The sequence below is a fragment of the Heloderma suspectum genome, chromosome 1 (assembly GCF_057233095.1).
Source record: "Heloderma suspectum isolate Gila_16-S chromosome 1, 16-S_ref, whole genome shotgun sequence".
NCBI lineage: Eukaryota > Metazoa > Chordata > Lepidosauria > Squamata > Helodermatidae > Heloderma > Heloderma suspectum.
Window position 1 is genome coordinate 22,150,248 of NC_139458.1, and position 16,105 is coordinate 22,166,352.

Below are 16,105 nucleotides of genomic sequence, written 5' to 3' on the forward strand. Positions count from 1 at the left end.
GTACATGCAAGTATTTTTATTACAAGTATTTTTATACTGCTCTTCAGTTATATGCCCAGGGTGGTTAGTGACTTTAAAAAAAACTTCTCTCCATTCGCTTCCTTTAACTGACTGGGCAGCGTTTTCCTGGGAGACACAATTTTACCATCTTGGATATATAGTAAACCTATAAGCATGCAGCATATCTGTAGGATTACCTGCAGCTCCTGAACCAAGCCTTGAAGGAGCACGTCAAGCCCAAGGTTCTGAATGCTATTCAGTGTGGTAAAAATTTTCTCTTTGACATCATTCTGTGCTGACATTGTGCTTTTTTCAGCATGGGTCCTGAAGGAACAACAAGGAAAAGCCCATCGTTTTGTTCTACAATTCTTTAAAAATGCCAGCCCCCACCTCTATCTCTGTGCTTGCCACAGCTTACAACATGCAGTGAACAACAACAACAACAATTTGTTATAGCCAGGTAAGTGACACCTGAGGTGTGGGACAGTGCCGACTGCGTATGTCTAGCATTAAGTGAATGATTCAGGGCAGAAGCGGCGGCTGGTATTACTTTGCAGTAGGGATGCAACCCGATTAAAGAAATGTTAACCAATTAAACATGTGAGTTTAAGTAGACGAATGGATTGATCTATATTAATCTACAAAGAGGTAAAAATAATATTTCTAAAGCAAGAACCATACTTCCTTTGTTTTTAAATATGCACATATGATGTATCATACCAAACTTCATCTCAGAAGAGGCATTCCATCTGATATGTGAGAGAAGGGAGGGAATGCCTCTTTCAAGATGGTGCTTGCCAAATGCAGTTTTCGTAAGTATTTGTATCAATAATAATAATAATAATAATAATAATTTAAAGGATCTGCTGCCTTCACTACGTAAATAATGTTTTTGCCTGGTGGGTTTGGCCTCTAGAGGATGAACCTTTCTACAGATGTCAAGCCTTCTTTTTTATATGTCTGCTAAGGCATCCAGCATTTGTTTCAAAGTTGGTGGACTGCATCTTATCGACTCAAACAGATGCTGCTTTCTATCAAACTTTTAAGTTTTATTTAAACCAAGGCTTTTCTACAGAGCTCCCTCAGCCTGTGGCCAATCTCTCCTCAGGCCAGAAGCACTGGGTGTTGCCTGGTTCCTCCTAGGAAGAATAACCCACTCAGGCTGAATCTATTAGTTCTTTCATATTGTTGCAGCATTTGCCAGTGGGAGAAATGGGATTTTGGCTTAGATTAATGCTGACTAACCCAATATAAGGACCATGCTTAGGTACATATGTTATTTGAACTTCACAGGACATGTACTGGAAAATTATAACATCATTCTGTTCTTACCGAAAACTCAAGCAGTTGTTAATATTTGCAGTTATTGTTGCCACAAAATATTGGTGTTGTTTGTTCTCCTTAATGAAAATTTCTAGTTCCTTCTTGTAGCTAGAGAGACCACGGAAAGGAGAAATAATGATTAGTAACTTTGCATTGGAATCAGAGATTGCTATGATATGAAATGCATTCCGGCAACAATTTGCTATCCCACCTTTGCAGAAAGGCCAACAGCTCTTTCAAAAGTAAGACTGACATTTCTTTGCCCAGGTCTGGTGTGATATTTTCAGCACGCTTTTGTGCTCCGTAGATAGTCTAAAACACAAAAACATCAAAGAATCAGCACTGTAGCTCCTAATATCCCAGGATTCATCATTCTATCATCATCATTCCCTCCAATAGCGAACTCAAGTGTTTGGAAGCAAAACAGGACCACCCCCAAATAAGGCAGTGATTGTTAAATACTACGGGAACTAATTCAGGCACGCAGAAGTAAATAGGTCTGTGAATTAAAAGAAAAATACATTTTCCCCCACAAAACACAACAAAATATCCTTTTCACAAAATGCAAACTGGTGATATTCAGAGAAACGCACTCACACAGACATAATATTCACCCAGACTACAACACTACATAAAAAACAAACACCATGCAACACACACACACCACACAAACACACACAACCCAAGCAAAACACTGGAACGGGTGGTGTAATTTATTCCAGTTGTGGAGAACCTGCAGAATTTATTTTTCCTAGATTGGTTCCCCCCCCCCCCCCGCTTTCAATTCTCAGGGAACAACATCTCTTGATTGTGAACTTTCTAATGCTTCCAGGATGTGCTTGAATTAGCTTTAAATAATCTTGATCCAGATTTGAACCAAAGCGCTCCAGTGCCACGGCCCTACCTGCATTTGGACTGAGCACCAAGGGAAAGTACCAAAGTTTAAAAATAGGTCAACAAAACAAACACTTAACTACTTTTTTAGCCCACTAAAGGTGTAATTATGCATTTCAGGGATAAGTACTTTTAAGATAAGTTCCCTATGCACAGGGGAAACATTTATTTTAAACAGCTGATTGTGTAACACATATAAATAAATAGAGAGCATATAAAGTATATATAGAGTATATAAAGAGTGTGTGTGTATGCATGTATGTGCATATGTACATATATATGAATATGTATAAAGTATATTTCATTACCTGTATGGCATCTATTGATAGTTCACTGTGAAAATGACCATCCAGTTTCTCTGGTTCCTTCCCTTGTGTCCACCTCGTGACTTCCACTTCCAGGCACTTGGCCAGCCAGCGTTTAACAGAATCCTTTATAAGATACAGAGAAAACCCCAAAACGTAGATCAGCACATCAGCAATAACTGCACTGCAATCATAGGACCAACCAAGGGGTCTGAAGAGCATGTGCTGGCCCCAGTGTTCAGTTCAAGTCTCCCCTCTCCTGTTGCCCCCTCCGGAGAGGTCAGACGCGGGAGAGCACATGCTGTGCGTGCAGAAGATCTCAGGTGCAACCTTCAGTTAAAAGAACAGACAGAAGACGAGGAGGGAAACCTCCACCTGAGTCCTTGGGGAGCTGCTGCCTGTCAGAGTAGGCAGTACCGGGTTAGATGGATCAATGGCTTGACTCAGCATCAGGAAGTATCACTCACATATTTAAGCTTGGAGAAGAGAAGATTAAGGGGAGGCATGAAAGTGGTCTTCAAGTATCTGCAGAAGACAGAGCAGAACTTGTTCTCTGTTGCTCCAGGAGGCAGGACTGGAATCAGTGGATGGAAAAACAGATTTTGGCTAGCAGCATAGGAAGCAGTCTTATACGGAGTCAGACCCTGGTCCGTCGAGCCCAGTACCGTTGACACTGACTGGCTGTGGCTCTCCAGGGTTTCAGGCAGGATTCCTTCCAAGCCCTGCCTGCTAGGAGAGAGCTTGGGATTGCGCCTCAGTTCTCCTGCATGCAAAGCATGTGCCCTACCTCTGAGCCATGGCCTCTCCGTAGCATCAGGGGGAAACATTCTAACGATACAAGCTGGACAACAATGCAACAGATTGCCTTGGGAGATGGTGGGCTCTCCTTCCCTGGAGGTATCTAAGCAGAAGCTAGACGGCCATCTCTTGGGGATGCTGTAGCTGCATCCTGCACTGCAGGTGAGCAGGAGGCTGGACCAGATGACCTCCAAGGTCCCTTCCAACTCTATGCCATGTTCCTGTTGCCTGCTCTCACATAAAACTGTCTATTTGGTATGATTCGCTTCAGAGGTTCTTCTCCAGATGCTGCTACCTTCAGTGCTTAGGCAGGTGGCTTAAGCAAAGATGGGACCTTTTCCCTCTGCCTTATTTATAGAACATCCTCTGGTAGCCACTTTATGAAGCTTAAGGCATCACATCACACTTAGGCACAGTTTTATCTGCTCAGGATTTACTATTTTATGTATTTATTATATTTATAGCCTACCTTTTTCGTGCGAGGAATACAAGATGGCTTACTCAATCCTCCTCCCCATTTCATCCTCACAACAACCCTGTGAGGTAGGTTAGGCTGAGAGTCCATGACTGGCCCAAAGTCACCCAATGAGCTTCATAGGCCGAGTGGGGACTAGAGTAGACCAAGGGTAGAGTAGGAATATTGGAGGCTGCCTTATACTGAGCCAGACCCTGGGTCCATCTAGCCCAGCATTGTTGACACTGACTGGCAGCGGCTCTCCAGGGTTTCAGGCAGGATTCTTTCTTAGCCCTACCTGGAGATAGCAGGGATCAAACCTGTGACCTTTGGAATGCATGTGCTCTACCACTGAGCCACGACCCTACCCCGTGTGTATGTGTGGCCCTCCATATGTTGTTGGACTGCAACTCCCATCAGCTCTACCTGGATAGCTAATGGTGAGGGATTATGGGAGTAGTAGTCCAACAACATCTGGAAGGTCACATGTACCCTATCCCTGGAATAGGCGATACTGACAAGATCGATCAATACTGTGATGTCGTACCAGGCAACATCAAATAATCATTGCAAACCATCCCAGCACTAACTTTACACTGCAATCTTATATATGCTTACTGAGAGGTAAACCCCACTGTACTCAAGGAGGTTTACTTCCTAGTAAATGTGCTTTGGATTGCAGCCTTCATCCAACGCACACTTACGGAGAATTAAGCCCTGTTGAACTTGGTGGGACTTACCTCTGAGTATGCATTGCTCTTATGTGTTCATTTCTTGTTCTTGGGACTGACGTTTCACCCCCTAAAATAATGCATTTGCACCAATAATGTTTATAGCCAAATAAAAGCATGTGTCAGGGGGTGGGAGAGGGGAGGATCAAGCAATGGGAATGGGAAGCAGTTGGGATTGCGCAAGATCAGAAACATCTGCACTGGCTCCTGCACAAGAATTTTTGAGAGCTGTTTATGGAGAATCAGATGTTTGCAGAAAATCCCATCATTGATGTTTAAAAATGCATTACAAACATTTTCATGCCTTCTCGCGCACAAATAAGCATCTCCCCTGTAACTGGAAGAGTGTCTAAAGGGCACCTCAGAATGCTCTTAATCAAAAGCATCCTCTCTTTACAACAGACTTCCTCCAGCCTGGTGCCTTGTTGGACTACAACTCCCATCACTGCCAATTGGCATGGCCAATAGGTATTCTGGACAGAATGATGGGAGAGGTAGTTCCACCACATTTGGAGGGCAGCAGATTGGGGAAGGCTGCTTTACAACAAACCGTGGTTAGTAGGTGGAATAATGAGGCTTCTTTTTGTTTGAGAATTTCCGAGGCAATAAAATCAAACAATAATAATTAAAAAAGAAGAATGAAAATATAAAATTGCAAGAAAGTATAAACCAAAGTGCAGCCAATAAGAATAGTGGAGAAAACAGCAACAGCAATAATCGCAGGAAAACAACCACCCCAACCCAGAAATATATTATTATTCATATAAACCAGTATGGTGTAGTGGTTGGACGCGGATGCAGGAGATCTGGGTTCTAGTTCCCACTCGGCCCCTGAAGCTCACTGGGTGGCTTTGGGCCAATCACTGACTCTCAGCCTAACCTACCTCACAGGGTCTTTGTAAGGATAAAATGGAGAGGAGGATGATTATGTAAGCTGCCTTATGTTCCTTGGAGGAAAAAAGGTGGGATATAACTATAATAAATAAATATTTATATTTATTTATTATAGTTATATGATAACAATAATAAATAATAATAAACTGAGCCTGGTCTGGGAGTGCCTGGTAAAGCCCCATCAAGCATGATGCTTCCTCCCACCTCCATCCAATTTGCACAGAGCTCTCACTACTGCAGTAGTATTGAGGCTAGAACGAACTCTGTGCAATGTGGAAAGTCGCTCCCCGTGGCCTAAATCCAACCTACACTTAGCGGAAGGAACTGCTGTGCTGGTGGAGCTCTGCTGCCTTTTCCTGCTGTGGAAGCGCTTGCACAAGCACGCGTGGACCACTCTGTCGATCTAAAACCCGTGCCAGCTATGCAAATTGTCGCGCAGGTGCAACTTTAATTGGATTCCCCCCCTGTGCAGAGTTCATAGCTTGGTTTCTGCCGGTGCAGCGTCATTTGCGCCCGCGGAATGATGCTGTTGGAAACAACCAATTGCTGAAACACACATTTGATGGACTATATAAGCTCTTAGGTGAACACAGAGGAGCACATGGCAATGGTATGAGATAAAGAACAAAGAGGAACTCTTACTGCTTCGCTAGTCTGGTATGTCGCTTCAAACTGCTTGATCTGCCTGGATGACAAAAGGCTTCCAAGACTGGTCTCGTCCAGCTCTTTCACTAAAACGGGGTGATTTTTGATTTCGCTGAAATGACCAAAAAGATCACAGTTTGGTTCAGAGTGGCCAAGTGCATGTAGCCAAATTCTTATTCCGATTTCCAAAACTCCCCAACAGAAAGCAGATGTGGAAGCAAAGAGACTTGGATCCCGTGTGAAAACCACCCAAATCTTATAGCCAGCGTTTCACATTTCCGACTTGTTCACAACCTCGGACAAACAGTTGATACTGGCATAAGTCCTTGAAGTGGGAATTCAAGTCTGGAGTTTTGTGTAGTAGCTGCATCAGAGCGGTGGGAATGAAATCTAAAAGGAATTTTTAAGGCAGTTAGACGAAACCACTGTTTGCAACAGGCAAGAAATCTGATCGTGCACTGGAGTTCAAGCCAAGAGGGGAACGGAGGACAGTCTTTGTATTGTCAATGAATAAATGCTTGCTTTTGAATACCCCAATCCTGCTATTGTTCTGCTTGCCAAAACAGTCGTCAAAGTATGGCAAAATCTTTGTTGAGACATGGGAAAACATGCCATGCCCCTCACGCCCCTGCCAGTAACTTAACTTGCCATGCTTAACTTGGCACAGCCACCATTTTCATCACCATCAAGAGAATTCAGATATGGAGGAGCATAACAGAGCCGCTATGATGGATGGAACAGAGAAAGCTGGTTGCACCAGCTCAGACTATTTGTCCAACTAGCTCAGTATTATGGCAGCAGCCCCAGAGGGTTTGTGGCAGAGATCACCTGCTTCTTATCACCTGCTTCTTATCACCTGCTACCTGAACTGTTTAAGTGGAGATGCCTGGGGTGGAACCTGGACCTTTTGCATGCAAAACAGGTGCTCTACACCTGGGCTAGGGCCCCTCCCACTGGTATACAGTTACTTTGGTTACACTTTCTCTGTAAAGCAGGGGTGTTAAACCTCTTTCAGCATGAGAGCTAAATTCAAGTTTGGAAAAGCTCTCAGGGGCCACATTCCAGTGGTCGGAGGGACCAAATACAAGGGGGCGGGGGGTGATTAAAGGAAAAAGGGCTGGTGGCAACCCCCCCCCCAAATATCAATTCTTACTGCCTGTCACTAAACCTCAGGAGAGGCATTTCCTTCTATTAGAAGGGCCCCATGATCAGTGGTGATCAGGGGGCAGGCCGGGGGAAAGGGGCTTCTAGGGAACCCAGCAGGATCAGGGCCCCAAGCAAGCCAGATCTGGTCCTCAGGCTTGAGGTTCAACACTCCTGCTGTAATGTGAATGCCAATTCAAGCTTTTGGGAAGGCTTCACGATCAGGCTTAAAAATCTGCACTTTCCTGGATTTCCCCCTGTGAATACTTCACTGGCTATCTTCTGATTCACTGATGTGGTTCATTTTAGTGGGAGGCGCATAGTTAAGTTCAAAGCTCAACAATTCATATTTAAGCCCTTAAAAAATGCTTGAGTGAATACAACAGGAATCTGTTGCATCACATGTTTGAAAGCCCATATGTAATCCCCCTGTTAAAAAAAAATCCTCCACATGGAAAGTTAGCCTAACAGGAAAAAAAAATTCTAGCAATGCCTTCTCCTTGATATTCTTGCTTTCCATGCGAAGGGTGTTTGTTTGGTTTGTTAAAGAGGGATCATTCAAATATGGGATTTCCCTATCTGAAGTGGCAAGGGAGGTCTCTGTCATGTTCAGCTCTTCAGCTAATTCCCAGAAACGTGCTGCTGCTTCACATATGTCAATCTCTCTCCCACAGCCACAAACCACTTCTCAAAAATAAAAAAGGGGCTGAGATCCAAATAGCCCCATGCTGAGCGGAAAGTGCTTCTGCTTACTGGGGCAGCGGGTTGCTTATTCTGCTTTCCAACTGCAACCCTTTGCACACGGTTGAATCCTGCTTTGGTGGTTCCTTAGCCTTCAGGAGCAGCCTTTTTGAGGAGGGGGCAGAGGGCTGCTGTGGGACAGGCAGGCCAAAAAAGCCCCGATCTACATGCAAAACACTGTGCACTGCCTTTTGACTCCTGTCCCTCCCTTTTCTGTGGTGTTGTTTCAGTAACAAGAGGGTGTGTATGGGACATAATTAAGCAAATTATGATTTTCATAGTTTATTTTAAATGTAGAGTATGTAGGCATGGGAAGGGCAGTAGCTCTAAGCAAGCGTGCATGTTTTGCATGCCAGTGTCCCAGGTTCAATCCCTGATATCTCCAGGTAGGGCTCAGAAAGACTCATAAATTAACAGTGCAATCCTATACATGTCTCCTCAGAAGTAAGTCCCATTGAGTTCAATGGAGCTTACTCCCAGGTAAGTGGGAATAGGATTGCAGCCTAAAACACTGAAAAGCAACTGCCAGTTAGTCTAGGCCATGGATAGGGAACTGGGTGCCTATAGATGTTTGGACTACAATCCCCATAATCTCAACCACTGGCCATGCTGGCTGGGGCTGATGGGAGTTGTAGTCCAAAGCATCTCAAGGGCACCAGGTTCTCTACTCTTGGTTATGCAGACGATGGTGAGCTAGATGCATCAGTGGTCTGACTTCAATGTGTTTGCTCCATACAGAATTTTGGTGCCGTCGCTGGGATGGGGGAGAGGGGAAAACTGAACCTGAGCAGATACTGGGCCAGTTTACATGACTGCTCCAGCTCACCATGGCTTATTTAAACCACAGTGGGCTGTGGCGCATGCTGGACGCCCTTTTGAATTTTTAAGCTATGGCAGGCAGTCGCCATAGTTTGTCGTGCTGTGCAAACCCGGCAAGGCTGGCTTATGCAAAGTTTAAACAACCCTTGCATAACCCATGGGCTGGGTTAAACAACCCCTGCATAAGCCATCCTCACTGGGTTCGCATGACACGATAGCCCATGGTGACTGCCTGCTGCGGCTTGAATATTCAAAAGCACAGCAGGCACATGCCACAACCCACCATGGCTTAAAGAAGCAGTGATCATGCAAACCCAGAGACTATCCCAGTCCAAACCGAGAAGAGGGAGCCATTCTGTTTGGACACCCACAAGTGTCTGACTGACATGACTTGTAGCGATACACCGATGCACGGCGAATCACCACTTACTTTGGATACAAGTTCTCCGCCCAGGTGAGGAGGAGATAAGTGTCCTTGTTGCCCAGTTCAAACTGAGCAATCATCTCCAGCTGAGAAGCGAAGCAGTGGTGGTAGTACTTGGCATAAGTGCGGCACACTTGAAAATGTTCCGGGTAATGAGGTTTAATATGTTGCACCACCGTGATCAGATCGTCTTTCATAGTCCTCCCCATGTGCAGGAAGCTCTGAGCTGTGGCAGAGAGGCCCTCGTTGCTGACAAACGGAGGCTCTTTCATTCGCTCGGCTACAGACGCCTGGACTGTATTTCTCCACTCCTCCTTCCAGTTTCTGATTTGGGCCTTGTCCAGCGCCTGTTCTTCTGATGCAGATCTCTCGTCCTCTTTCACCAGTTCCACCATCGCTCTCACTGCATCCTGAAGCAATGCTGGCTGAGACGGTGCTATGACGACTGATGAACGCAGGACGGCAAGGACCTCTTGCTTCAAAAGTCCAAACAGAGCTTCAGTTTCACTCTGATCCTCTGCCTTTTCCTCTTCACTTCCATTGCCCAAGTCACCATTAGATCCTTTCTCCATGACAAGGAGATATTGAGTGGCTTTGAGGAAGTTTTGATCCTTAATGAGCTCTCTGATTTTTTCAGCTGGCAAAACAAACAAAGAACATCATGGTACCCTGTAGACTTGTGACTGACATATGATTAACATCTAACACAAATCAGTGGAGGCCGGTGGCTCTGATGTCAGTGGGGCGGTCAGTGGGGTGGTGGACTAAAACCACTCCGGATTTTGCTCTGAACGGGTCAGAACTCGAAAGGAGCTATCCAAGGTGCTGACACAAATTCTAGCCCATTTGCACCAGCTGACGGTACATGACTGGTCCAGAGCCACCTGGCTGAATGTGGCATCAAACCCAGGTCCACATCCAACATTCTATCCACCACACCAAGTCTTGGTACAGACCTTTGCTGGTGTCAGGGTGGAAACTGAGCCCAGAGAGCCCCAGAGCAGTTCGGATTCTGAGGAGGAACAGCAATCCGTGGGAGTGGAGCCAGCTCGTCCCTCATAGGCTCAGCACCTGGCAGAGATTCCTCCTGCCAGCATTGCTAAGATAGATAGTGCCCTGGCAGTGAGGGAGTGTGGGAGGGGGGCTTCTTAGATGCTTGACGCAGACACAAAGAGCGACGAACGATGGAGGGCGCAGCGCCCATTTGGTGCGCAAGCAACGGCCGCCTCCTGTGGACCCAAGGGAAAGAGGGAGGATCTCTCCCTAGCCCATAAGTTCTGGGTCTTCAAGTGACTCCCTTTCAAATGGGGATCAGCTGCTTGCCTGAAGCTTAGGCCACGCTCCTGTCCCTTGCTCTAGCCGCTGGTGATTAGCGTCTGAAAGAGTCATTAAGCTGTAATGGGATTAAAGCTTTGAAAAGAATTCCCTTTCGTCTGTGTCTTGAGTTGGCTATTGGGATCTACTGGGGGAGGCCGCCAAGGCATTCCTGACAGCTGGACTCCAGCATGGGGACGGTGTGGATTTGAACCTACAACCCTGTGGGCGCAACCTGGGTGGTAGTGCAGCAATGAAACATCCACACCACACCACCAGGTGCTTCCTTTTTTGGTTCCTGCTTTGACAAAGAGTCATTAAGCTGTAATGGGATTAAAGCTTTGAAAAGAATTCCCTTTCGTCTGTGTCTTGAGTTGGCTATTGGGATCTACTGGGGGAGGCCGCCAAGGCATTCCTGACAGCTGGACTCCAGCATGGGGACGGTGTGGATTTGAACCTACAACCCTGTGGGCGCAACCTGGGTGGTAGTGCAGCAATGAAACATCCACACCACACCACCAGGTGCTTCCTTTTTTGGTTCCTGTTTTGACACCAATATAACTAGGAAGCAACGGCCTCGAAAAACCATTAAAACCAGATTCATTGAGACCTCAGTGATGCAAATAGGCCTTTTACCACTTGATGGGAGGATCCTCCACCTGCCCTTTCTCATGAGAGGGGAGACAGTGTGGTTTTGCACAGCATAAGACGATACACGCACTGCTCTTTTCACTGATAACCAGAAATCTCAGAGGCACAAACCCTGTATGTAATTACAAAGAGGAGCGAGGCACTAAGTTACACAAGTACCATAATACTGTAGAGCAAAACTACATATTACAAGGAGCCTGGGGCAATAACCAGAAATGGCAACCCCACTTCAATTCGCATTTCATAAAATGGGAATTTTCTCCATTCCCATTTCATAAAAACAAGTGTGCAGCTTACCCTGGTATTATTAATACTGTCTATTTCTTCTGCCCCCTCTCAGCTGTGGCTGATGGTGTGCACACACACCATGTAATGATGTCAGAACACTGGGGTAAGTTGTACTAGACATTGGGGAAGAGGGGGGAAATCTGACACATGGATGCCATTTTCAGTGGCAGCCTTGAGTTTCTTGTCAGGAGTATTTGTACACACACACACATCCACTTTAAAAATGTCTAAAGTAGCAATAATAACCAAAATAACAGTAAAAATCCCACAATAAGCAACAACGGTAGTATGTTAAGCAGCGGTATGCATACTGTAAAACAATACAACATAAATTTTATTAAAACATCAAGCAAACAGGAGGACAGACTCGGCCTGGCATCTAAAAATAGTGAATGACAGCAGTAGGAAAAGGGTAGGGATTCCAGAGCCAGGGGCCAGCACAAAGAAGCCCCTCTGCCCCCTGTAGCCATCCATCTCAGTCAGAAGGTTGAGAGAGACATGGAAGGGTCTCTCAGAAGAGGATCTAACAGTTAGTCAGGTATGTCTCTAGCTCTTTCTCCCCCCCCCCACTTACCTTAACATGCACTCGGAGGAAGAGTTGTGGAGAACTCGAAGCTTGCTCACTTCTTCATGACAGTTTTTGTTGTTGTTCAGTCGTTAAGGGGTGGGCAACCCTGTGGGGTCTGGGGACCACTTTTGACCCCCAGACTCCCCCTCCCATGTGGGCTGCACCCCGTCACTGCTGCACTGTCAAATTCAGCAGTGGCCAAGAAAAGTCACCAGTTTGCCAAACTGCTACGGAGGGTTAAAAAGGACAAATTTAGCTTGTTCTCAAGCTAATTTTGTCTCTTTTAACTCTGAGTAGCAGTTTGCCACTGAATTTCAGCAGCAAACCAGTGGTGGTGGCAGGCCACAGGGGGAGGGGGAACATGCAGACCCTGGGCTGCATATTGTCAACCCTTCTAATAAAGGTATCCACCTAGTGTGAATTTGGTTTTTTTTTTCCCCTAACGGGCCAATGATTTACAGGAAGGTCGATTTCAGTTGAACACTAGGAAGCACTTTTTGATAGTAGGAGCACTTCGACAATGGTACCAATAACCTAGAGGAGTGGTGGACTCTCCCTTGCTGGAGGCTGTCGAGCAGAGGATGGACAGCCATTTGCTGGGGGTGAGCTAACTTTAGGTTTCCTGCAAACAGTACAGGGTTGGACTAGATGGGAAGGGGTGGGAAGAAAGCAGACCGCCAGATGTTTTGGACTTCGACAAGGAAGAGGGCCTTCTCAGTGGTGCCCCCCACCATCATGGAACAATGTCCCCAGTGAGGCCTGCCTGGCGTTAACATTGTTATCTTTTCGGTGCCAGGCTAGGACCCTCCTCTACTCTTAGCATTTGGCAGCATATGATAAGGTTTTAAATCGGGTCCTGGGATTTCTTATTGTTGATTGTTAACACTGTTAGATATGCCTGTGTGTGTGTGTGTGTGTGTGTGTGGTCTGTTTATATGTTTGTATGTAAATGGTTTTTATATTATATACACTATTGCATTTTTAAGATTTTTAATCTTTGTAAACTGCCCAGAGAGCTTTGGCTATTGGACGACATAGAAATGTAATAAATGAATGAAATGTAATAAATGAATGAATATCTGCTAGCATGACCATTGGCCTTCTGGGAGTCGAAGTCTAAAAGGCCTGGAGATCTAGCTTCTGCCCACCCCTGGCCTACAAGGCCCCCTCCAACTCTGAATCTATGATTTTTGTAGGAGGAGGATCTTATCTGATGGACAGGTTCATATGGGAACATGCTACCCTTCTGTATGGTTGCACCGTACCTGTAATGGGCTCGCTTTCTTTTTTATCTGGTGCTCTTCCTTTAACCTTCTCTTTGCCTTTTACTCCAGGTTTCCCAGGTGTCTTTCCAAACAGGACCTTGACAATTTCCCCCCCTATTCTTCTCTTGTGCTTCTTTTGCCCAGGGGCACAAGGGCCTGCCCCGTTGGCTTCTGAAGAAGAGCTTCCAAGGGCAGGGTCGTGTCTGTGGTTTCCCTTTTTCATGTTGTCTCTTGGCTGAGCCTCTTCTGTTGATGATTCCAACAATACGGAGTCGAGTTCCGATTCAGATGACGTCGAAGGCTTGGCAGGTTTCGGAGGACTGCTGTACAACATTTTTATCATCTTCCTTCTTGGAGCCTGCAAATCACATTAAGACATTGTCAGGCTAGTCTGGGGCTTGCATTCAGTAAGCAAAAAGACAAATAATCCAACCGCCAACGAGCAGGAGGAAAAGCTAATTTCCTACAGTAGAAAATGTAAAACGTTGCCTTGATTAGCGACAGCAAGGGTTTTTTTCACATTAAAACTCAAATAATAACACTGACCATTGATAGGATACCTTTCTCTACTAGGGTGCAAACAATTGATGTTGGTTTATTTTTTAAATGTCATTGTCTTTAATTCAAGCACTTATGCCAGCCTTTCCCAATCTGGATCCCTCCAGATGTTTTTGGACTACAATTCCCATCAGCACAGCAGGGTCAATGGTAAAGGATGATGGAAGCTGTAGTCACACACATATTCTTGAGGATACCAGGCTGGGGAAGACCAACATAAACATTTTGTGGCATATCAAAGGGATCTGTGGACACGGCATCATTTGCTACACGCACAAAGTTCGTGCACGTCAATAGACTGACTGATCTCTCTGGATTCACTGCTCATATTTCTTCCACTGAATTGGCAGCATGGCCATCGAAAGATTAATTCAATGGGCAATTCCGTCCTTGAACAAATGACTCTGGAATCTTACAGCTCTTCAATTACCCCCTTTGGCTTACCTGCTCAAAAGTTGCATAGCACCATGCGCTGGTAAGCTTAACCCCGAAGTGCTCAGCCACATCTCACACATTATTACCAGTGTTTATGTCAACAAGAGCCACATAATATGGGATTCGTATTAATATGGACTCTGCTGACATGTTCTAGAATGCAAGCAAGAATGGAATGGAAGCAGAACGTATTAAGCATGACGAAGCCACCTGAAGGAAAATGCCCCTTTCCAATCTCAGGGTTCTGTTTCCCTCCAACCCCTATCATGTGTTATCCTTTGGGACTTTATAACATACAGTTGCCAAGAATGTGCACGTTCCACACTACTCTGACCTGAGGTCACTTGTAAAAAGTCTGATGTTTATCATTATGCTTTATAACTCATTTCTTCTCTTTGCTTCTGTTTAGAGATACGGAATTCAGTTATGATTTACTTATTACAATTATTTCTATCCCCCCTTGTATCCTTCCAAGGAAGCTTACAAGCCACACCATTTTTTTTAAAATACAGTCACGATAAAAATATTAACATATTTTACAGCAGGATCCATCCCACAGGGAAGCTGGTGACAGATGGCCGTGTGTGTGTGTGTGTGTGTGTGTGTGTGTCAGGGGGGAAGACTCCATCTGGATCAGGCCCTGATTATTTATTTATTTATTTATTTGACTTATACCCCACCTTTCCTGCAAGAAAATGGTGCACACAGCAGCTAACAACCATAGGAACTTAAACAACAACAACAAATAGATAAAAATGCGTTCCTGGTGTGTTCCTCTCCTGCTCCATTGTCTCCTGGAATCACACAGATCAGCCTTCCCCAACCTGGTACATTAGGGAATTAGCTAATGCTGGCTGGGGATGATTGGCTTTATAGTCCAGTGTGTCTGGAGGACACAGGTTGAGGAAAACTGCCACAAATAATTTCTCTGTTAATCATTTTCATTTATAGAGATCCCTCAGTTTTCTTCCTCTGCAGTGGAAATTTAGATTGAATTTTATTTATTTATTTAATTTCTATACCACCCAATAGCCGAAGCTCTCTGAAGAGTCCTTTGAGGCAGGATCCTACCTTGTGTAGCTTATGTTACACTGTACATTAGGGCTGCATGACTGCAGGGCCCCTGGGGCCATTTCCCCCCCACCCCCGGGATGCCCATTGCGGGCTGAAATCTGCAGGGAGCCATGGGATGCCCCCAAATCAGTGTTTAAAAAATGGGTGCATTAAGCTCCATAGAGCTAAACGGGTCACACTTAGCTTGCTTTGAAGCTGCATTTGACTTGTTTACTACTCTTGCCCATTATATATACATATGGCTAGTTCATTGGAGGTGCCAGGGGAAATGAGGGCTGCAGTGGCGGGGGGGTGTTGCCCACCCCTGCTGTACAGAGACTGTAGTTTAGTGGCACAGCATACACTTTGCAGGCAGAAGGTCCCGGGTTTGATCCCAGGCAAACCCCCACCAGATGTGCCTCCAATGGCAGCAATACTGAGAGAAGGGCTTCTCCCGGGCAGGTTCATATGGGAGAAGGCCTAGCTTCATGTAGCCTGGCCCACTTTGAATTGTGTCCAGAAACAGACTGGTAGCCAGTGAATCTGCTGCAACAAAGGAGTCATGGGCTCCCTGCAACCAGCCCCAGGTAACAGTCTGGCCCCATCATTCTGGGCCAGTTGTAATTTCCGAACAGTTTTCAAAGGCAGCCCCATGTAGAGTGTGTTACAGTAGTCCAAATGGAACATAACTATGGCATGACCATGGCCAGATCAGCCTCTCCTCCAGGTTCTGTGTGCAAAAGATTCCTCCCCATCCCCTACATAAATCCATATAATAATGACAGTGAACATCAAGACGACT

The 16,105-nt window shown here is 45.5% G+C and overlaps 1 protein-coding gene across 2 annotated transcripts in view; it reads right to left on the reverse strand.

Moving 5' to 3' along the window:
• The window catches only part of TNFAIP2 (TNF alpha induced protein 2), a 39,493-nt gene that overhangs the window by 19,228 nt on the left and 4,160 nt on the right, over positions 1-16,105 (reverse strand). For both annotated transcript variants that reach the window (XM_084838053.1, XM_084838059.1), the window contains exons 2-8: positions 13,258-13,615; positions 9,178-9,808; positions 6,042-6,156; positions 2,526-2,648; positions 1,535-1,635; positions 1,333-1,431; positions 198-324 (exon numbers count right to left, since the gene is read on the reverse strand). In XM_084838053.1, the coding sequence (XP_084694179.1) occupies positions 198-324; positions 1,333-1,431; positions 1,535-1,635; positions 2,526-2,648; positions 6,042-6,156; positions 9,178-9,808; positions 13,258-13,600 (1,539 nt within the window). In that variant the 5' untranslated portion in view covers positions 13,601-13,615. The remainder of the gene's footprint in view (positions 1-197; positions 325-1,332; positions 1,432-1,534; positions 1,636-2,525; positions 2,649-6,041; positions 6,157-9,177; positions 9,809-13,257; positions 13,616-16,105) is intronic.